The sequence below is a fragment of the Ranitomeya variabilis genome, chromosome 1, assembly GCF_051348905.1.
Source record: "Ranitomeya variabilis isolate aRanVar5 chromosome 1, aRanVar5.hap1, whole genome shotgun sequence".
Lineage (NCBI taxonomy): Eukaryota > Metazoa > Chordata > Amphibia > Anura > Dendrobatidae > Ranitomeya > Ranitomeya variabilis.
This window is the reverse complement of record NC_135232.1, coordinates 954,665,585-954,689,640: the sequence shown is the minus strand read 5'-3', so window position 1 is coordinate 954,689,640 and position 24,056 is coordinate 954,665,585. Positions and strand designations below refer to the sequence as shown.

At 40.3% G+C, this 24,056-nt stretch overlaps 1 protein-coding gene across 3 annotated transcripts in view; it reads left to right on the top strand.

Moving 5' to 3' along the window:
- ANAPC10 (anaphase promoting complex subunit 10) overlaps positions 1-23,419 on the top strand; it is a 122,243-nt gene extending 98,824 nt beyond the window's left edge. For all 3 annotated transcript variants that reach the window (XM_077279274.1, XM_077279275.1, XM_077279273.1), the window contains exon 6: positions 22,139-23,419. In XM_077279274.1, the coding sequence (XP_077135389.1) occupies positions 22,139-22,369 (231 nt within the window). In that variant the 3' untranslated portion in view covers positions 22,370-23,419. The remainder of the gene's footprint in view (positions 1-22,138) is intronic.
- Positions 23,420-24,056: the final 637 nt, after the last annotated feature.

Genomic DNA, 24,056 nt, shown 5'->3' with positions numbered 1-24,056 from the left:
CGGAACGGTATAAACGCCTCCCCCAAAAGAAATTCATGAATAGCTGGTTTTTGATCACTCTGCCTCACAAAAATCGGAATAAAAAGCGATCAAAAAATGTCACGTGTCCGAAAATGTTACCAATAAAAACGTCAACTCGTCCCGCAAAAAACAAGATCTCACATGACTCTGTGGACTCAAATATGGAAAAATTACAGCTCTCAAAATGTGGTAACGCAAAAAATATTTTTTGCAATGAAAAGCGTCTTTCAGTGCATGACGGCTGCCAATCATAAAAATCCGCTAAATAACCCGCTATAAAAGTAAATCAAACCCCCCATCATCACCCCCTTAGTTAGGGAAAAATAAAAAAATTAAAAAATGTATTTATTTCCATTTTCCCGTTAGGGTTAGGGTTAGGGCTAGAGTTAGGACTAGAGTTAGGACTAGAGTTAGGGCAAGGGTTAGGGCAAGGGTTAGGGCTAGGGTTGGGGCTAGGGTTGGGGCTAGGGTTGGGGCTAGGGTTGGGGCTAGGGTTAGGGCTAGTGTTACGGCTAGTGTTAGGGCTAGTGATAGGGCTAGGGTTATTTCTAGGGTTAGGGCTAGGGTTGGGGCTAGGGTTGGGGCTACAGTTAGGGTTGGGGCTAAAGATAGGGTTAGGGTTTTGATTACATTTACGGTTGGGAATAGGGTTGGGTGTGTCTGGGTTAGAGGAGTGGTTAGGGTTACTGTTGGGATTAGGGTAAGGGGTGTGTTTGGATTAGGGTTTGTTATAATTGGGGGGTTTCCACTGTTTAGGCACATCAGGGGCTCTCCAAACGGGACATGGCATCCGATCTGAATTCCAGCCAATTCTGCGTTGAAAAAGGAAAACGGTGCTCCTTCCCTTCAGAGCTCTCCCGTGTGCCCAAACAGGGGTTTACCCCAACATATGGGGTATCAGCGTACTCAGGACAAATTGGACATCATCTTTTGGGGTCCAATTTCTCCTGCTACCCTTGGGAAAATACAAAACTGGGGGCCAAAAAATAAGTTTTGTGGGAAAAAAAAGATTTTTTATTTTCACGGCTCTGCGTTGTAAACTGTAGTGAAACACTTGGGGGTTCAAAGTTCTCACAACACATCTAGATAAGTTCCTTGGGGGGTCTAGTTTCCAATATGGGGTCACTTGTGGGGGGTTTGTACTGTTTGGGTACATCAGGGGCTCTGCAAATGCAACGTGACGCCTGCAGACCAATCCATTTAAGTCTGCATTCCAAATGGCGCTCCTTCCCTTCCGAGCTCTGTCATGCGCCCAAACAGTGGTTCCCCCCCACATATGGGGTATCAGCGTACTCAGGACAAATTGGCCAACAACTTTTGGGGTCCAATTTATCCTGATACCCTTGTGAAAGTACAAAACTGGGGGCTAAAAAAATCATTTTTGTGAAAAAAAGAATTTTTATTTTCACGGCTCTGCGTTATAAACTGTAGTGAAACACTTGGGGGTTCAAAGCTCTCAAAACACATCTAGATAAGTTCCTTAGGGGGTCTACTTTCCAAAATGGTGTCACTTGGGGGTGGGGGTTTTTAATGTTTAGGCACATCAGGGGCTCTCCAAACGCAACATGGCGTCCCATCTCAATTCCAGTCAATTTTGCATTGAAAAGTCAAATGGCGCTCCTTCCCTTCCGAGCTCTGCCCTGCGCCCAAACAATGGTTTACACCCACATATGGGGTATCAGCGTCCCATCTCAATTCCAGTCAATTTTGCATTGAAAAGTCAAATGGCGCTCCTTCCCTTCCGAGCTCTGCCCTGCGCCCAAACAATGGTTTACACCCACATATGGGGTATCAGCGTACTCAGGACAAATTGCACAACAATTTTAGGGGTCCAATTTCTTCTCTTACCCTTGGGAAAATACAAAATTGGGGGCGAAAAGATCATTTTTGTGAAATAATGATTTTTTATTTTTACGGCTCTGCATTATAAACTTCTGTGAAGCACTTGTTGGGTCAAAGTGCTCAACACACATCTAGATAAGATCCTTAGGGGGTCTACTTTCCAAAATGGTGTCACTTGTGGGGGGTTTCAATGTTTAGGCACATCAGGGGCTCTCCAAATGCAACATGGCGTCCCATCTCAATTCCAGTCAATTTTGCATTGAAAAGTCAAATGGCGCTCCTTTCCTTCCGAGCTCTGCCATGCGCCCAAACAGTGGTTTACCCCCACATGTGGGGTATCAGCGTACTCAGGACAAATTGTACAACAAATTTTGGGGTCTATTTTCTCCTGTTACCCTTGGTAAAATAAAACAAATTAGAGCTGAAATAAATTTTGTGTGAAAAAAAGTTAAATGTTCATTTTTATTTAAACATTCCAAAAATTCCTGTGAAACACCTGAAGGGTTAATAAACTTCTTGAAAGTGGTTTTGAGTACCTTGAGGGGTGCAGTTTTTAGAATGGTGTCACACTTGGGTATTTTCTATCATATAGACCCCTCAAAATGACTTCAAATGAGATGTGGTCCCTAAAAAAAATGGTGTTGTAAAAATGAGAAATTGCTGGTCAACTTTTAACCCTTATAACCCTGTCACAAAAAAAAATTTTGGTTCCAAAATTGTGCTGATGTAAAGTAGACATGTGGAAAATGTTACTTATTAAGTATTTTGGGTGACATATGTCTGTGATTTAAGGGCATAAAAATTCAAAGTTGGAAAATTGCGAAATTTGCTAAATTTTCGCCAAATATTCGTTTTTTTCACAAATAAACGCAAGTTATATCGAATAAATTTTACCACTATCATGAAGTACAATATGTCACGAGAAAACAATGTCAGAATCGCCAAGATCCGTTGAAGCGTTCCAGAGTTATAACCTCATAAAGGGACAGTGGTCAGAATTGTAAAAATTGGCCCGGTCATTAACGTGCAAACCACCCTTGGGGGTGAAGGGGTTAAGCTTAAGATTAATAGGGGTGCCCAAACTCTTTCATATACAGTAACTGTATCCATATATCAATCTACATCTATCTATCTCATTCTGTCTGTCTATCTATCTATCTATCTATCTATCTATCTATCTAATGGAGTGTGGGTTGGACAAATGTAAAAGAGGAGGTTGGACAAGACATGACATCACAAATCTTTTTTTTTTTTTTTGTTCAATAATACATCTTTATTTAGCTTTCAAAAACGCATACAAAACAGCATCAAAAACCGCATAAAAAAGCACCTGCGTTTTCTGCCAAGACCTGCGGATTTAGTGCAGAAAAATCCACAGGCAAATCTGCAACGTGTGCACATACCCTTAGTGTCTAGGGAATCTGTGACTGGAGCCTGTAGAATATTGTAAATAATAGATATTAAACCTCTTGTTGTTGAACTATTTTTGCACAGTCTCTCGAAGGAGGTAGGAATAGAGGTCTGTAGAACGTGGAATAATGAGGCAAAGTGCCTAATTTTAATATATTGAAATAATGTAAGAGAATGGAGGGAGAATTTTGTATTCATCTCATCATAGGAATGTAGAATTTGCGTTTTATAGTTGATTGTCAGCTAAGTTAAACAAGCCAGATTGAGTCCATACCTCTGTAAATGAGTGGGTTAAACTTTCAGGGAAATTCGGATGGAAAAGGAAGGAAGAGCAGAATTTGTTGCTGTCAGATTGAATTTTTTTAGAGCAGACCCTCCATATACACTGTGTGCAGAATTATTAGGCAAGTTGTATTTTAGAGGATTATTTTTATTGTTGATTAACAACTATGTTCCCAATCAACCCAAAAGACTATCAAAGCTTAATATTTTTGGAAGTTGGAGTGGGTTGTTTTTGGTTTTTTTTTAGATTTGGCTTAGCAGGATATCGGTTTGTGCAGGTTACTATTACTGTGCAGAATTATTAGGCAACTTAATAAAAACCAAATATATTCCCATCTCACTTGTTTATTTTCATCAGATAAACCAATATAACTGCGCAAAATTTAGAAATAAACATTTCTGACATGCAAAAGCAAAACTCCCAAATATTAGTGACCAATATAGCCACCTTTCTTTATGATGACACTCAGCAGCCTTCCATCCATAGATTCTGTCAGTTGCTTGATCTGTTTACGATCAACATTGCGTGCAGCAGCCACCACAGCCTCCCAGACACTGTTCCGAGAGGTGTACTGTTTTCCCTTCCTGTAGATCTCACATTTTATGAGGGACCACAGGTTCTCTATGGGGTTCAGATCAGGTGAACTAGTGGGCCATGTCATTATGTTTTCTTCTTTGAGACCTTTACTGGCCAGCCACGCTGTGGAGTAGTTGGAGGCATGTGATGGAGCATTGTCCTGCGTGAAAATCATGTTTTTCTTGAACGATACAGACTTCTTCCTGTACCACTGCTTGAAGAAGTAGTCTTCCAGAAACTGGCAGTAGGTCTGGGAGTTGATCTTCACTCCATCCTCAACCCGAAAAGGTCCCACAAGTTCATCTTTGATACCAGCCCATACCAGTACCCCACCTCCACCTTGCTGGCGTCTGAGTGGAGCTCTCTGCCCTTTACTGATCCAGCCTTTGGCCCATCCATCTGGCCCATCAAGAGTCGCTCTCATTTCATCAGTCCATAAAACCTGTGAAAAGTCAGTCTTAAGATATTTCTTGGCGCAGTCTGGACGTTTTATCTTATGTTTCTTGTTCAAAGGTGGTCGTTTTTCAGCCTTCCTTACCTTGGTCATGTCCCTGAGTATCGCACACCTTGTGCTTTTTGTTACTCCAGTAACGTTGCAGCTCTGAAATATGGCAAAACTGGTGGCAAATGGCATCTTGGCAGCTTCACGCTTGATTTTTCCTCAATTCATGGGCAGTTATTTTGCGCCTTTTTTGCCCAACACGCTTCTTGCGACCCTGTTGGCTATTTGCCATGAAACGCTTGATTGTTCGGTGATCATGCTTCAAAAGTTTGGCAATTTCAAGACTGCTGCATCCCTCTGCAAGACATCTCACAATTTTGGACTTTTCAGAGCCCGTCAAATCTCTCTTCTGACCCATTTTGCCAAAGGAAAGGAAGTTGCCTAATAATTAAGCACACCTTATATAGGATTTTGATGTCATTAGACAACACCCCTCCTCATTACAGAGATGCACATCACCTGATTTAGTTAATTGGTAGTTGGCTCTCAAGCCTGAACAGCTTGGAGTAGGACAACATGTATAAAAAATATCATGAGATCAAAGTACAACTTGCCTAATAATTCTGCACACAGTGTAATTCTCGTGTGCATCATTGGACCCAATAGGTCTACCGACGGGGGATTGTAAGCCCCATTCCAGATCAGGGAGATGGGGTGAGCGGAGGCTAACCATCATTTTTCATTCTCCATCCATTTTGTATAGGCAGGTTTGGAAGATCATGATGGGATCGTGCGGAGGTGACATTTGGTATGTCAAGTTCTTGAGCACTTATTGACTACGGAGAGGTAGTGTGCTACCCATCCTTGTGGAGTACTGTGTATCTTGTTTATTAACCTTTTTTTTTATATTCATTTATTAAATTTAAAAATAAAGTAAGCTTTTTTTTTACATACATGAAAGCTGAAAGTTGAGTTGTGAAACAGCAGTTTCCAAGTCAGCTTATAGCTTCATCCATTTTATGTGGTGGTGAATTAGATAGCTGTTAAAAGCAATAATAAACTTTTGTAGTCTGAAATAACATCCATATTTTTGTATAATTACCGTTACTTACATCAGTCACACCTATTTTTGTAATCACAGCTAAGTGTTGTGAAAGATTATTTTGATATTTGGCTTTTTTTCGATTTCCACTTTAATCTTTATTTTTTTGTTAACAATATTTGTTCCCCAAATTAGCAATACTGTGTTCTTGAAATCTAATCCTACATGTAATGCCTGTCCAGTAGGAAACGAAAATGTATAATATACAAAAAAGAGTGAAAGATAAAGCTAAGTAGCAGATGTCAAACCTCCATGTGTTTCTTTTCTGCAAGAAGATGCTTTTTTTTTTCTTTTTTTACCCCCTTCTGGAACAAAACAGACAAATCTGAAATACAGACATAGAGGGTGGATTAATCTGGATAATTTTTGAGTTTATTCAAAAAGCACAAAGTTAAAATAAACCTTAAATCAGCAGTAGAAACAAAATGGTGTATTTTATCTAAACTGCAAAGTACAATGTGCAATAAGGGATTTTGTGGTTTTACAGCTCAGTGCTTGTCCTCGAAAGCTGTTCTCTCAGCAACGTGGGTGGCAGGTTATGCTACTATATAATGTATTGTAGTTGGCTCTCCACACTTGTCAGGGTTAGCGTTCAGCCATTCGTAAAATTTTCCCATTGTTCTATCATGTGAACCAAGGCTGTTTTAAAAGTGCCCTCAACCACTGAAAAGAGTCTAATTAGAAAGTATGATATTGAACCACTTAATATAGTGGCACTATCTGTTGTGTGCCATTGAGAAACTTGTTTTCTCCAATAAGACTGTCGCAAATAAACTCACAGTTGTATTTCTGTAAATTCTTTTCTTTCAGCCCGGTCTTATTTTGAACTTTTGCATTTTTGTCCTATTTCCATCTTTCTTTCTTTTGATGTACCTTCTCTTTTGGCAGCTTTTTCTATTTTAGCAAATAATGCTGTTTCTAGTAGAAGTTACGAAAGAAGAAGAGAGGGGGGAAAAAAAAAGCACTTTGTGTGAGGTCCTTGTAAAATGAACCTCGGGAACTTTGCGTTATTGCTGCATTTTATTTTCCTTTCCTTATTACTTTCCCTGTCCTTGACGTGTTGTGATTAGAAAGTACATCTCTTGAGTAGACAGAATGAATACATTTTATTTTATCATGGCCGTAATTTACATACATTTTTTTTGTACCTGTTATTTCAGAGATTGGCACCCAACGAAACAAGCAATTATGGTATTTAAATTCCATTGTGCCAGCACCTCTAGAGCACAGTCCAAAAAAAATAAAAAAAACTTGCCTGCTGGGCTGCCTGCAGTATGCTTGTGTGAACATCGGTGCCTGCTGTTCACACATCATTTTTCACAGAAAGTTCTGTTTGGAATAAAGGCTCAGTGTTACTGAAGGGCATTGGAACATTTGTTGTTCTCTGTTTGTAAGGCACCAGATTACGGTAATTTTGTATGCCTCTCTAGGTTTTTAGTGCCGCTGGTTTATGTTTTGCTCATTGCCCCCATCAGGATAGTTTATTAAATTTATAACCAGCCCTTGAGTTCTGTTACCATAATTATTCTATTCCCTATTTTGCTAAACCAATGTAATATTTTTTTTGCATTACATCTCTTATTTGGATGTGGAAGAATGGGGGAGTGAATACAAAGTGACACATTTGCAGAGTTAGAAAGAGTAATTTTTGCAGATCAGAGATGAATTTAATGCAAAATATTTAGCTTTTATGATGGCTTGCATTATTGTTGAATGCCCTTTTAAAGGGAAACCTTCATTGTTTTGGTAATAGGAAAAAAATTACTAAATTAGTGGGGGGGGGGGGGGGGGGGTTTTGGGGGGGGGGGCATATACCTTTGCAGATGTAGTTGTCCAGTGAATGACATAGGCAAGACCTAGAGGGAGCTTTAGAACACATTTAGGAAAACATTTATGTATCTATACATGTCCTTTCAATTCATACGAATTAAATTCAAACAAATTCAATTCAAACTGTAAAGCGCTGCGTAATATGTTAGCGCTATATAAAAATAAAGATTATTATTATTATAAGATTATTATTATACGGGGTATTCCCCTGCTCCATTTTGCTTGCATATAATCATAATATAAGTTCTAGCCCTGCCCTTCTCCTTTTCCCCTTTAAAAAGTGAAGATGGGACGGAGTGTTGGTGAGTGTCAATTTGCTGTTTGGACACTATAGCTATATAGTTAGTCATTCAAAATTATGCAGAATTTTGGTATGCCTATAAAATGCTTTGGGGGTAATTTAATAAAAAAAAAAAAAAAAAAAAATCCGTAAGCTGCAGTCATTTTGTGTATACACCCTAGCAGTCTGTTGAGGCACAGTGTCGCTTTATGTGGCTAGATAAGTTAAATATCATGTCACCCAAGAATGCACTCTTTGTAATGATGAGCGCGCATGCTCAGGCAAGGCGTTATCCAAGCATGCGCAGGTGATAAGTGTGTCTGCGGCATGCTCGAAAAATATGTTCGTCACCGTGGCTGCATGTCTCGCGGCTGTTTGACTTCCCCAACACATGCAGGGATTGCCTAACAAACAGGCAATCCATGCATGTATTGCGGCTGTTAAGTCACGAGACATGCAGGCGCGGGTTCTCGAACATATTTTTTCAAGCACGCTGAAGACACACTTATCACCTGAGCATGCTCGCTCATCACTAACTCTGAGGCATTTTCTTTTAATGGTCTGTATGATGTTATATAATGTGCTGGGCGGTATGAAGGGAGTGACGTCCCCCAACACCTATACATAGAGAGGTGTTCTCTGGATCGCATGCCGCATACATGCAGTCGGATGGATAGTGTAATGGGAGCCGCTGTTGCTCGGAATCCACTTTTTGTCCTCTTGTGAAAGCCCCCCCGATCAAAATGGAGGAATGGGTATCCCGTAATTTAGTGGACCTATTTTTATTCGAGTGGTACTCTACTATATAATTGTGCGAAGCAACAATTGATGCTACTGTGACAATACAAGCTATTGGGTGGATCTCCTAATTATACATAAAATTATAATGCTTGCCTCACTGTCCTATACTCAATAACAGGGCCGGACTGGCCAGCTGGCAATTCTGTCAAATGCCAGAAGGGCCTGTCTGGTCGTAGGCCACCTTGTCTTCTACTTTAACAGTATGGGTGTCTTGAGAACATCGATTCTGTTAGTTGTGACGAAGCACATCCCATCTGGTGCTTGGGGTCAGTGACAGCATGGGCCTGTGTTAAATGCCAGGGCTGAATTTCAGTCCCAGTCCATACCAGTTTAATAGTATCAGTATTCTAACATACAGTTGTATAAAAAAGTTTGGGCACCCCTATTAATCTTAAGCTTAATGTTTTATAAAAATTTGTTTGTTTTGCAACAGCTATTTCAGTTTCATATATCTAATAACTGTTGGACACAGTAATGTTTCTGCCTTGAAATGAGGTTTATTGTACTAACAGAAAATGTGCAATCTGCATTCAAACAAAATTTGACAGGTGCATACGTATGGGCACCTCACCAGAAAAGTGACAATAATATTTAGTAGATCCTCCTTTTGCAAAAATAACAGCCTCTAGTCCTTCCTGTAGCTTTTAATGAGTTTCTGGATGAAGGTATTTTTGACCATTACTCTTTACAAAACAGTGCCCAAACTTTTTCATATAACTGTACGAACTATTGTGTTTTTAAGCTACAATTTATGTTTAAAGGGGTTTTCCCATCAACAGTACATTTTAATTAATAGATCTTGGAATAAAAATAAAGGTCTACAATTGGGTATAAGAAAAAACATCTTACATTTCTGAGGTCTTATAAATGTGCCCCTCCTATGTCCTGTCTAATGGCTGTGGTCTGACTGTGCTGGAACATGGATAACACAAAAGAACACAGACAAGACAGCATGGGATCACAGCTGATTTTTTTTTTTTTTTTTTTTGCAAGGCAAAACAGTTCACTACCTGTATTTTAAGCTAAGTTTGTTTTTACCTTAAAGAAAGAATAATTTGCAATCCCGTGCTGTGCTCTGTATACTCTTTTGCTTCCTCCCCTGCCCAGGAGCTGTGGTATGATCAGACCAGGTCCCGGTACGATCAGACACAGCCATTACACAGTACACAGCAGGGGCACATTTATAGGGTTGTCTCCGCACAGGAACATTTTTATTAAACAAATTAAATTGTGGAAATTTGTATTATTCAAAAATCTGTTGATTAAAGTGTTAAATAAAATTAACTTTGTCTGTTTGTTAACTTTTAAGGTTTTTCCATGGGGAGTCATCGTGGAGCTTGTAGTAGGAGATGAGCTTATATGTCACAGACTTGATTTATGACGATCACGCAAGATTAGTGACGTAACAAACACTCGTTCCTGTGATAAAACATGTTGGCAGAGCCTGTCGGTCTAGATGGGTTGAGTTGATGTTTTTCTCTGCGAGGTCACAGAAATTGAACTGAGGATGTTGCCTCTAATTTGTGCGGCCAGTGGTTCTGACAGTATGAATTGTGTAACGGATTCCCTTCAAGCTGGTCATATACATTGGATGTTTGTTTGGGCTGTCCTGACTGTTTGTTTTTTGCTTCCTATTTTTTGCTGGACCTGCCAACCATCTATGGCCATATTTACTCTGTGTTTTCTGCAGTGCATTTGGGTTATTCCATCTGACTCCCACTAAAAAACAGCATTCAGAAGGACCCCTGACCGGGCCAAAGACTGCAATGACATAAACGGAGTTCACTTTCTGATTTTACCCCTTTGTTCAGACAGGCACAGAAACGTAACAGACACAAGCGGAGTTTGTTGGAACTTCTTTCTTGTCATTGGGAGTTTGTCAGAATCTCGTTTTTAGGGGGATACAGATGAAATCACTAGAACGCACTACAGAAGTGCAAAGTGAGCAGGGCTTAAGGAGCCTTCCAGCTCTCTCTTGAGAGTTAAGAATTGAACCGTTGTATTGCAACTGTCTGATACCCAACGTTAGTTACAGGGTATTCCCATCTCGGACATTTATGGAATGTGATATAATTGATCCCTTCTCAAAATAGAGGGTCCCAAAGTGGGGCTATGTCTCACATTGCAGTGGTTGGACAAGTGTCCATGCGTGCAGGGCTGTGGAGTTGCAGGCGTTTATAGTGGACGGATTCCAAATCCTAAAATATGTAATAAATTGGGTTCAGTGCAGGATGTGCTGTAACTAATAATTTGGGAAAGTTATAAAATGGCCTATGAATGTTTGTTCTCAACTAAAAGCAGAGATCCTTACATCAGACATAGCACAATCTGTGCTGCACTTTGTGTATATGCTTGGTAGTGAGGCCGTGCTGTGGGGTCTGAGTCTGAGTTGAAGTCGGAAGTCAAGGAAATTGAGTCTGTAGTTTGGCTTAGCGACTCGACATCCCTGCATACATGCGCATCTTTCTCCTTTCACTAGACCCTTTTTTCGGTGAGTGGAGAGAGACTTGTATGCATGAACTCCTCTCCTTTCACTGCACTCTTCCTCTGAGGTGTATGGACATATTTCGAGTACATGTACATGACGCTTTAATGTTGCTGCATACAGTTGTACCATTGCTACACTTCCATATATGAATCTAGTAGTCATATGTTGTATAATAAGCTAATATGATGCTTGTCATATTAGACACAATTGACATTTGAAATCGGAAAATATTTTCTAAATATTTTCTATATTTCTCTACAAATATTTAAGACATTTGTGTCTGTCTGAGTTGAGTGTTGTGCTTGTGGGGGAAGCCTCAAGCACCAGCAATTTAGACTCTGTACTTTTATTATGCTTTACGAGGGGAATTAGACCGTTTAAAATAAAATTATATATTCGCATTTGCTTTCCCTGGAGAATGTAAAGTCATATATATCTATTAATTTGAAATCAAGTAGTATTTCAATGATTATGCAATGTAATATATACACTTAAAATATTAAGTGTTAATGGAAAGAGGGGGTGTTTTATAACAGGCGTTTCTCAAACTGTACTTTTATTAGGCCTCTGAAAAATGGAACAAGTTATGAAACTACTTCTAGAATTAAAACTCTTTAAACAATGTTTTGGCAAAAAAATTATAATCAAAGTCACATCGATGGCTTTCATGGCCCTAGAGAGTAGAGCTTTTTTGATGGGGTAAGTGCAATGATTTTATCAGGATTGGTTTTCTGCCAGTCAAGATGGCAATAAAACCAGAATATAAGTACCTCAAGAACTAAAAGGGGTCTTCTGAGTGCCTTTCATTCATTTTAATCTTATTAAGCTATTCAACATTGTGCTGTATTCACTGGCAGCCAAGAAGCAGGAGACAGTGAGCGCAGAATGTTGGCACTGAGAAACTTTAGACGTATTTCATAAATCATTGTTTAAAAAGGGTTTCCTCCTTGGTCTATAACTGCTTTCATAGGGAACACATCCCTTCTGCAATGCTGTGGAATATTTTGGTTCTATGTAAATAATATTGATTTTTATTTTTTTTTTAGTGATAGTTAACCCCTTCACCCCCGGAGCTTTTTCCGTTTTTCCGTTTTCGTTTTTCGCTCCCCTCCTTCCCAGAGCCATAACTTTTTTATTTTTCCGTCAATTTGGCCATGTGAGGGCTTATTTTTTGCGGGACGAGTTGTACTTTTGAACGACATCATTGGTTTTACCATGTCGTGTACTAGAAAACGGGAAAAAAATTCCAAGTGCAGTGAAATTGCAAAAAAAGTGCAATCCCACACTTGTTTTTTGCTTGCCTATTTTGCTAGGTTCACTAAATGCTAAAACTGACCTGCCATTATGATTCTCCAGGTCAGTACGAGTTCATAGACACCTAACATGACTAGGTTATTTTTCACCTAAGTGGTGAAAAAAAATTCCAAACTTTGCAAAAAACAAAACAAAACAAAATTGCGCCATTTTCCGATACTCGTAGCGTCTCCATTTTTCGTGATCTGGGGTCAGGTGAGGGCTTATTTTTTGCGTGCCGAGCTGGCATTTTTAATGATAGCATTTTGGTGCAGATACGTTCTTTTGATCGCCCGTTATTGCATTTTAATGCAATGTCGTGGCGACCAAAAAAAACGTAAATCTGGCGTTTCGATTTTTTTTTCTCATTACGCCGTTTAGCGATCAGGTTAATGCTTTTTTTTTATTGATCGGGCGATTCTGAACGCGGCGATACCAAATATGTGTAGGTTGGGGGTTTTTTTTATTGATTTATTTTGATTGGGGCGAAAGGGGGGTGATTTAAACTTTTATATTTTTTTTATTTTTTTAACATTTTTTTTTACTTTTTTTTTTTTAACTTTTACCATGCTTCTATAGCCTCCATGGGAGGCTAGAAGCAGGCACAGCCCGATCGGCTCTGCTACATAACAGCGATCATCAGATCGCTGTTATGTAGCTAAAATGCAGGTGTGCTGTGAGCGCCGACCACAGGGTGGCGCTCACAGCCACCGGCGATCAGTAACCATAGAGGTCTCCAGGACCTCTATGGTTACAATGGAGGAGCATCGCCGACCCCCGATCATGTGACGGGGGTCGGCGATGCACTCATATCCGGCCGCACGGCCGGATGCGGTAGTTAAATGCCGCTGTCTGCGTTTGACAGCGGCATTTAACTAGTTAATAGCGGCGGGTGATCGCGATTTCACCCGCCGCTATTGCGCGCACATGTCAGCTGTAAAAAACAGCTGACATGTCGCGACTTTGATGTGCGCTCACCGCCGGAGCGCACATCAAAGCGGGGGTCCCGACATGTGACGTACTATACCGTCACATGTCGGGAAGGGGTTAAGCAATAAATCATTTATTTATTTGTTCTATCTGGAAATTCAAGGTTTGCTCCATAGTTAGGTTGGGTAATCCCATTGTGAGCCCCTGAGCATTATATGGCTTTCTCCTGTGAAGAGGGAACATAATTGTTGGTATCACAGATATTGATGATGACTGCACAGTGCCTGTTGCATAACTATAATGTAGAAGATCACAGATCAGCCTTCTGACAGAATATTAATATACAATTTGCTTACCATATATACTCGAGTATAAGCCGAGATTTTCAGCCCATTTTTAGGCTGAAAGTGTCCCTCTTGGCTTATACTCGAGTCATTGTCCCTGGGGGGTCGGCGGGGGAGGGGGTGCGGCGGCTGTCACATACTCACCTGCTCCTGGCGAGGTCCTTGCATCTCCGATGGTCTCCAGGCGCCGGCAGCTCTTCCAGCTTTGAGCAGTCACATGGTATCGCTCATTACAGTAATGAATATGGATGCGACTCCACACCCATAGGGTTGGAGACGCATATTCATTACTGTAATGAGCGGTACCAGTGACCGCTCAAACCTGGAAGAGCTGCCATGCCCAGAGAGTCCATCGGGGAAGCTGCCAGGGACCGCTCCGGGAGCAGGTGAGTATAAGGGGGAGCACGGAGATATTCCTCTCTCCTCGTTCCACTGCCGGGCCCGTCTTCCATGTCATCTGCCTGTGATGCTCAGGTCAGAGGGAGCGATGACGTGATTAGTGCGTGCCCTCTGCCTGAGCGTCAGTGCGAGGATGGGGAAGACACAGCGGCACCCGGCAATGGGTCGGGGAAAGGTGACTATATCAAGTGTCGGGGGCCTGAGCGATGAGAGCTATGTCATTTTTTTTTTTTTTTTTACCGCAGCTACAGCATATGGGGCATCTTATGGGGCCATAATCAGCATTTGTGCAGCATTATATGGGGCAAATATTTGTATGGAGCATCTTATGGGGCCATAATCAGCATTTGTGCAGCATTATATGGGGCATAATAGTCTATGGAGCATCTTATGGGGCAATAACATTCGGGGCAAATGTGTCTATGGAGCATCTTATGGGGCCATAATTAGCATTTGTGCAGCATTATACGGGGCAAATGTCTGTATGGAGCATCTTATGGGGCCGTAATCAACATTTGTGCAGCATTATATGGGGCATATTTTAATATGGAGCATCTTATGGGGCACATCATAAACTGTATGGAGCATTATATGGGGCTCCTGATTCAATATGGATATTCAAAAACACTTAACCTACTGATGTCTCAATTAATTTTACTTTTATTGGTATCTATTTTTATTTTTGACATTTACTGGTAGCTCCTGCATTTTCCACCCTAGGCTTTTACTCGAGTCATTACGTTTTCCCAGTTTTTTTGTGGCAAAATTAGGGGTCTTGGCTTATACTCTGGTCGGCTTATACTCAAGTATATACGTACTTAAGAAAATAGATGAAGAAATGTATTGATATCAAAGCAGACATGACAAGCTACTAGCGGTAGCTGGTCCTATGATGCTGTACTGATTCATCATGGGATATATAGGGCAGCATAGCGGAATAAAATGCAGGATGAGAACTAGTAATTAAGATGTCATCTGAAGAGAACAAAGCAGAAGAATGAGCTATATGGATTTAAGCACACTATGGATAAGTGTATGTGCACACGGCATCCTTTGTAGGCTGATTCTGACCAGAAAAATTGCTACAAAAAAGCTGATTCTGACCAGAAAAATTGCTACAAAAAAGCCATAAAGAATGAACATGTGCACAACAATGTCTAAACAACCTGGTAAAGTCAAAATTGGTCTTAGTAACTGTCATACAGTGATGACATTGCGTCCAAAAGATGCGACCTCTACAGCCTGTCACTGTCCTCAAGGTTCTTCTGCCGTACGTAGTTACCATTGGGAGAATTGATTGGCTGCAGCAGTCGCATGCTTATTACTGGGATATCACAGAAGCACAGTTAACAAAACTCTCAGAGCAGCCGAGGATTGACCAGGTGACTATTTCTTTGACATCACTTTTTAGGATTTTTTTAATTACGGTATTTTATTAAATCCTGGTTAACTTGCTTTAGAATGTCTCATACTTGTGAGCGAAATTGAGGAGTTCCTGGCAAAACATTATAAAGTACAAACTTTTTGTTCTAGAAATAGAAGTAAATTGCCCATACAATGTAAACCAAAACTTCTCAAATAAGATTCTTATTCACAGCGAAGCTTGAGGGCTTTGTGCCAGTGGACATGTCTTGCTGAAAAATAACATATCATAAAAGATAATTCAAGGCCTATTGCCTGTCCACATGTGCATCTAAAATTTACCATGAGGATCTGATGAATGTGTCTGTATACACAGACGCTAGATGTTCTGTACCGTTGTGTGTGGCACTCCAGGGCAGCCAAGAGGGCAGGTCCCTTATTACTTCCAATGTTGACATCAGTGATGTCTTATGAATCAGCTGCTGTAAGCCACTGAAATGTTCTTCTCATGGTAAGTGGTGAGCGCTCCTTGTTTTTTATACCATTGGACTAGATAATCTTTCTTTTTAGGGTATATATCTGAAAAACTGAATCTAACTGTATGAAGAAAAAAAAACACAAAAAAAACATTCTACATTTGTTTTTCTTACTCCTTTTTTTCACAATGGAAATATGTAAATGGTACTTGTCAGACTATCCTTAATGTTTTCTCATGAGTTCTTAGAATTCTTCTGGGTCCTAATTATATCTATTTCAGCAAATAGATTCAGCTAGATATGGGATGGAGGTAACTTGCTTTTTTGGGAATAAACCCCTTAATGAGGACCTGTCAAAAGTGGACAGTTTTTGCTCTTATTTTACTGTCGCTGCTCAACTATATTTTATGTAATATTCCATATACAGTGGACATTGACCTTTTTATTTAGTTCTTATTTTCATGGTCTGTATTAAAGCGAACCTGTCAGGTCCCCCATGCCCTCCAACCTGGCAGTATTCGGCCATGTATGATAAAACTCCCTCTCTAACCAGCCCTGTATAGCATAATTCAGTTAAATGCTTTAAAAAAACATTTATAATGTCCCCGTTTCCTATGCTAATGAGGGCTTTGACTAGTTAATGGGGCGTTGGTGTCCCCAGACTAGTCAGCCCTCTTTCCATGCTATCAGGCCCCTGTAAGCATGATGACATAATTTGCACTAACTGGCCTCATTGACAGCTCATGCAAATGTAGTACATGCCCGTCGCTCATTTCTGCAGCGTCAATGCACCTCTTAAGTTGGGTGCACGATTCAGAGTTTCACTGTCGCACCGCACGTGACCGAAAGCCACTTTTGACCTGTTGACATGTCCACTTAAAAGGCAACCTGTCACCAGGTTTTCCACATATAAAGAATGGCTAGCATCTTTAAGGCCTCTGTTCCAGTATTTTACTACACTGTACGTATGTCCCCCAATCCCTTATGCAAGGCGCAAAAAAGCTCTTTTATAATTCTCAGAAGCGTGGTCTTAATTCGGTGCCATCCCTCTTCCTGCAATCGCAGTCCTCCTTCCCTGCTTCATGTGGATGACACATTCTAAGTCATCCACACAGTGTCCCCCATAGCGCTCCTGTACAAGCGCACTACTGTCTGCCCTGCCAAGGGCAGAGCAAAGTACTGTAGTGCACGTGTGCCGGGAAAGGCCAAAGAGCACCGATGCCCTGTAGGTAAAGCTGGCGCACTCGCACTACATTGCTTTGTTCTACCCTTGGCGATAGCGCAGGAGCATGATGGGGGACACTGTTTGGATGACAGGACGATTCATCCACATGAAGCGGGGAAGGAGGATGGCGATCGTAAGAGAACAGCAGGTGCCAGATTAAAACGAGCAACACCCATTGGACCTGACCGTGCTTTCTGTGTCTACAATATAAGGTAACACATACAGCATACAAGAATGCTCTTAAAGATGCTGACAGGTTCCCTTTAAGTAAATGTGACCATGCAGCCCTATCTGGCACTGCTGCTACAAAAGTCCAGACGTGAGCCTGTTAAACATTGAAGGAGATGCAGCTCTCAACGCAGCAGAGTGGACCCGGCTGTCACATTATTGGTGGGGAGAACCAATAGTTTGGCACCCAATATTCTTGTAATAAAGATAGGCTATCAGTTTTCTAGTCCTGAAAAACTCTGTTAATATATACTGTTGCAATTTTAGGATGTAATAATGCAAGCTCTTATTCTGATGAGTGAAATAAGAGGCTGTAGTATAGCATAACAGTAGTAACATTATCAGTATTGGCCACCTGAGGAGTTGGCTCAACAATTTGTTTAAGGGGCTTTGAATGCGTGCCTGAACATCTGGGGTTAATGGTTTTCCCAGTATCGAAAACAATGATGATGATTTTGCATCCCACCCGATGAGATCCTCCTGCGGTTAGGAAGTTTGACCGTGCTATACAGAAATTAACAGTTGTATGCATCTCCAAACATGGGCTTCTGAGCAATCAGGAAATCCTGGTGATAGAATTTTATGGCATTTTACCATATTTTTCGGACTATAAGATGCACTGGACTATAAGACGCACACAGGTTTTAGAGGTGGAAAATAGGGAAAAAAATATTTGAAGCAAAAAAAAAAAAGTGGTAAAATTTAATAACATACTATTATATGTGGTCTTATTATATATATAATAGTATGTTATTATGTTGGAAGCTGCGGGTAGAAGATGGTGCTGCAGGACCAGTGTGGTGTCTGTAAAGCACTATATGAAGATGCTGGAGGCTGAGTATAAGAATGGGGGCACAGGGCTTATATTTAAAGCACCACTCCAGATCTGAAAAATAACACTGGAGTGCTGCTTTAAGAACCCATTGGGAGAACTATAACTCCCAGCATGTCCTGCAGATCCTATGGCATGCTGGGAGTTATAGTTCACCACAGGATTGGCAGAGTGCTTTATTGTGTGTTGTAAAGACTAACCTTTTAATTGTGCCAGCCAGCCACATGGAGCATCCCATGACTGCACACACAGAGCTCTCCCTGCCTCTCCACAGCACAGGTTATAAGAAGCCAGCAGATTCTAGAGGGGAGTCTGAAGGACCTGTGAAGACATCAGAAGAGGGAGGGCTCTGTGCTGCCATGTGATGCTCCAGCCGCCCAGTTCATGACATCACACAGGTCCTTATGCCTCAGCATCCAGCACAGCCTGTCAGGTATGCGGCGATCTTGTCTCCTTTGGCCCCTGCTGCTACCCCCTCCTCCACCGGACACACAGATCTCCCCAGCTGCTGCAGGAATCCAGCGCTGGGGAAACCATGTGTGTCCCTGTTTCAGTGAAGGACTATTCATTTGCTGCTCACTGCTCAGCTGACAGGTGGGCTGGGAAGCTGCTAATGAATATTCACTGCACTTTAATCATGGGGACCATGTGGCTTCCCCAGCTGGATTCCGGGCAGTGGGGACATTTTTCTGCCTCCTGCAAATGGGATCACAGTGCGATCCCACTCGCTGCTGCCCCCTCCCCACATGCTACATTCTGACCATAAGACACACCCACACTTTCCTCAAATTTGGAGGAAAAAAAGTGCGTCTTATGGTCAGAAAAATACGGTATGTTACTTCTGTGGATGTGCACATGCTTCTAAGCCACATTGCATTTTTCACAGCCAAATAAATACATGGTTGGTCAAGAAAGTGGTGTTGTGTAAGGAAGAATTGAACAGCGTCCACTGCATTGTTGGGGAAGGTACATGTTGTACATAGTGCGTATCTATGCTTGACATTTTGACAGATATAATTTGTATTATATGCAATATTTGTATTTTCTTTTTGTGGTCATCGGTGCTCGTGCGGCTATTGTTTTATAGCTTCTGTTTCAACCTTTCATTGCATGGTATGACATGAACTTTAAAAGCATCACAAGGTGGAAGTCCAAGTTCCCACACAAATTGGAGCAGGACATGCTGATCAGCTAGGGGCGCCTTTCAAAAAGGGCTTGTTCAAGCCAGATAACGATCAGCCTAAAGGACAAGCCCAGCTGAAAACAAAACAAAAAAGTAAATGTCTTTATGCAACTTTCCAATACTGTATACTTCTTCTCTGAAACGTGTCGTGTGTTTGAAGCTAATTTTTCAGCTGTATATTTAGGATTAAAGAGATTTTTCACTTTCATGTTTTTCCACTATGACATTCATAACTGTTATAGGTCATCAGTATCCGACCTCTGGCCTGACCCTATGCACCACCACCACCACCACTACTCAGCTGTCCTACTCCATACACTGATTATCAATTTTCATGGTGGAAAGCCCCTTCCACAATTATCATTGTATGGAATTTCCTTCATAAATGTATATTTTATTGTTTGAACTGTTTTCCACGTTGTGCCTTTTTTTCTCCTGCCTCCGAGTGCTTTGCCTCGTTCCTAGTTTTACTTTTCTTTAGCCATTTCAAGTGAAAATCTAAAGCTTCTGATCTAGCAGAAGAAACTGCCAAAGATGCCGAAGTCCTCTCCTTACATGGTGGTCTTAATGTCTCATAACTGCAGCTATAAAAGAGCTTTCTTCCTACAATTGCCTCTTTCACCAGGATCCATTCTGCTTGTTTTTGTTTGGGTTTTTCTTAAAGCGTCTCTTGTAGGGGCTCTCCTTTTAACTTGCTTGGAACTGTGGAAGTTTCTTTTGGATCTAGCAGCATCTCCCTTTTTGGAACTACTGCCTCATTTCTACAAGATCGTCTTCTTCCTACATAAAAAGGAGGTGGCTTTAAGCCAGAATGTAACACTTTAAGTGTTGACAGGTACAGTGCTATGGCAAAGCCGAGATATCTGTTAAAGGACAAGTGACTGTAGATTAAAGAGTGCGCTTTCTTTCTGTGTGACACTTGTTGAGGACCTTCCAGACAGGAAAGCATACATGCAGGTCTACTGGCTCAGTTTCTCCATGACTTTCTCTATGATTTTCCACATATATATGCTTAACTTTTTTTTTGCCTTTATTTCAAGTGATTCATACACACATTATACCTTTTGCCTCAAATTGTAAACACATTTTTTCTGGTTTTGATACAAAAACTTTCAACCTGAAAATGTGTCCAAATTACGTTGACATATATAACCAACAACGTTTGCTTTTAGCAAGTTATCGGGCAATTTTTATAATGGTAAGCCTGAGTAAAGGGGAAAATAATGGGACTTATTTGAAATTGCCATATTTTATTTTGGTAAGCTTCATGATAACTTATTTTTTATAAGCTTAAAACGGTGAACAAAACACTTCTAATGGTATTAGATTAATTGTACACCTTTTAAGGTTTAAGACCTAGCCCCACATAATTTGTAACATCTCCGCTAAAAGTAGCATGGCAAAAAACAATTGCCGATTAGTGGGTGTGAATAACTACCGTATGTGTCTGAGACTCCTGTGTAGTAATTAAAGGGAATCTGCCACCTGGTGTTCGCCACCTCATCTGAACGCAGCATAATGTAGGGAAAGGGACCCTGATTCCAATGATGTATCACGTAGTTTACTGGGTGCAGCAGTTGTGACATAATCAGCATTTTTAGATGAGGCATGTAGCAGAGCTCAGAAAGCCAACGCCACCCACACCCTTGATTACCAGCTTTGTATGTATATTGCATATTGACAATAAGCTGCTAGTAAGTACTTGGGGTGGTGTTGGAACAGGATGAACCCGGACAGCTAGTCCTGTAGTGATGATCTCCTGCTGATAAAATGATGATATTGAAACAGCACACAGCCTAGTAAATGACACATCTCAGAAATCCGTATCTCTGCCCCTATCTCGTGCTGCTTTCAGATTACATGCCAAAACCTGCTGACATATTCTCTTTAAGTGTCGTGTAGCACTTTTTTTTTCATCTATATTGTATAAACTTATCTTCTGACTTGACACCTAGATATTAAGGACCATATCGGTGTTCTATATGGAATATAGATATTATACTCTTTTTTTCATGTACTGATGCTGTAAGTTGTCAGGGAAGCAGCCAGACGTTTTCTGCTGACTGGTAGGGCTGGCAGATATAAGCTGGTGTCTTCCCATGTTCTTATCGCCCTCTGGCCAAACATGTATGTGTAGTTTAAAAAACGATCTTTATGCTCCAGTTTGGAAAGGTGCAATTAAAATCTTGACCCACTGGGTCAGAAGGGTCTTTCAGGATGACACGTTTCAGATGCACTCGGTGTCTTTAACCACAGTCCGATTCTTAGAGAAGTAAAGTTCACCGCACATTTAGTTGCGTGTTGGAAAGGTTTTATTTTTGGTTTACTGTCTGAACCAGTGACTTGTCCTTATAAACTGCTGCAGCCGAACACAAGTGATTGGCTTCAGCGGTCTTATGGGTAGACGGTCGCAAAATTGCTGCATCCTAGTAAATAGAGGCTGCTGCGGTGCTCTGTGGAGGTATTGGATCTAGCAGGTGGGTATTGGTTCTTTTGGATCTTGCAAAACTGCCTGTACTTCAATGCAAGAGCAAGAATGACTTATTGTTTCTTGATATTCCAGTTGTTGCTGCTGCTCGCCCATATGGCTGTGGTCTAGTTTAATCCTTCTGCTGTTTTGTAGATGTGTTGCATTATGTGAGTATTAAATGTCATTTGTATTTGGGTCACCTGCCCTTATAACATACGCTTTGTCATGGATCTAGAATTACACATTCGGTGCAGAGATTGTATATGTTTTTCCTATTGTTGTGCTTTATTTTAATGTCTGTCGTCTTTTGTGTTCTTGTAGCAATTGGAATTGGTGGAGCCCAGCGGCTGGATACACGTGCCCTTAACAGATGCACATAAAAGACCCATCCGAACTTTCATGATCCAGATAGCCGTTTTAGCAAATCATCAGAATGGAAGGGATACTCATATGCGACAGATTAAAGTGTTCACACCAGTGGAAGAAAGCTCCATAGGCAAGTTCCCCAGATGCACAACGATTGATTTTATGATGCATCGTTTCATCAGGTGATCTAACCAACATCCAATAAATGGTTGGCATTCACATGTTCCCATATGGACACTTTTATTTTTATTTTTTTTATTGATGTAGTAAAGTATAATTTTATTCCTTAGCACAAGTTTTTATTACATTTTCAAGCCCTTTTATTTGAACAAAATATCCTATATAATTTCTACTCTGACCAGTAGTTTATTTATTATGATGTTATATATACATTTTTTTTTTCTTTTTAATGTTCCAAATTTTACAAGAGAGAAATTCTATTAGAAGCGGTCTTTATGCCAAAAATAGGTGGACTATTCATTTTAATTCCTAGCACCATTAAAGTAGCGATAAATAGACAAAGCAAACGTAAAAAAATATATATAATTCTCTTTAGTAGCTTATTATGTAATCTACTGATACATATGTAGTCCATATTTTTATTTCTGAAAAATTATATTAACATAATGTTGGCAGATTTTTGTTTTTTTATAGTTTGCTAACATTTCATTTGATTTTGCAAATTTGCTACACATAAGTGTTGGGTCCGGATCAGACCAGTCTTATTGATTCTGCTCATAATGGAGCCATGACTGTTACTACTGATCCATTGATCCAATTTCCAGCAAATAAATTTGCAGTTTCCAACGTTGGTTCCTGTGCTTTTGATACTACCCACCTAGCTCTACCTTCCATTAAAAATGGCGGAACCTCTAATAGAAACCCCATAACGCATAAGTGTGAATAAACCCTCGCCTGTAAATTATTGTATATATATCAAATTAACTACCTGTTCCACAATTATTGTAGTTGGAAGTTCTTATTGAGATGTCCACTTAGTGTTCTTCATTTGCCATCGCCATGTCCTCATTTATGTCTGTTTTCCAGAATGCAGAAGATTGTTTAAAACTCTTCATTATATTACTCACTGTAACTATGACTGCTTTTATCTGTTTCTTGTTTGGTGTGTAGAAATGTTAGAAAAGCAAAGTTATGACATGAACGTGATTCATTTCTAAACCCATTTTTTTTTCTCTTTTAATTTTACGAATAAACTATTATTTACCATTGCCTTTATATACATGGTTTATTTTTTAATTTAAAAAAAGCACTGAAAGCATTGAGTTTATATTAATCTATACAGTTCTGGAGGAGGGAAGAGCAAAAATATCCCAATTGCTCAGCTTGTTTGGGAATTTTTCTGATATGGTTTGTGTGTCAACATTTTGGAGGAAAAAAGGGAAAGGACATAAGACTTCAGCTTTCCATTACATATAATACATTTATAAGCTATGTACACCTTTGCTACTACATTTTATTTTTGTTCATTTGCTTCCTAAATGGAAAATTAAACACCATTTTAGATATAGTCTTCATTTAAAAATAATCATACTATTACCAGTTTGCTGTTGCAGAGTGTCTGTTAGTTCTTTTTATCTGGCTGAATGCTTTGCAAAAAGAATAAATTTTTTTTTTCTCCCCCACTGACCAAATCTATTTGAAAAAAATTTACAGCATGCACTAGATTCTTCTATAACTCTGGTGAGACTCACCCATTCAAGTATCCTAAAAAAAAAAAAAAAAATCTGATACCATACTGAGCTATGGTATAGAGTCTGATTTCTCCTACGCCTCATTGGGGGACACAGGACCATGCTGCTGCCACTAGGAGGACACTAAGTAAACACAGAAAGAATAGCTCCTCCCCTGCAGT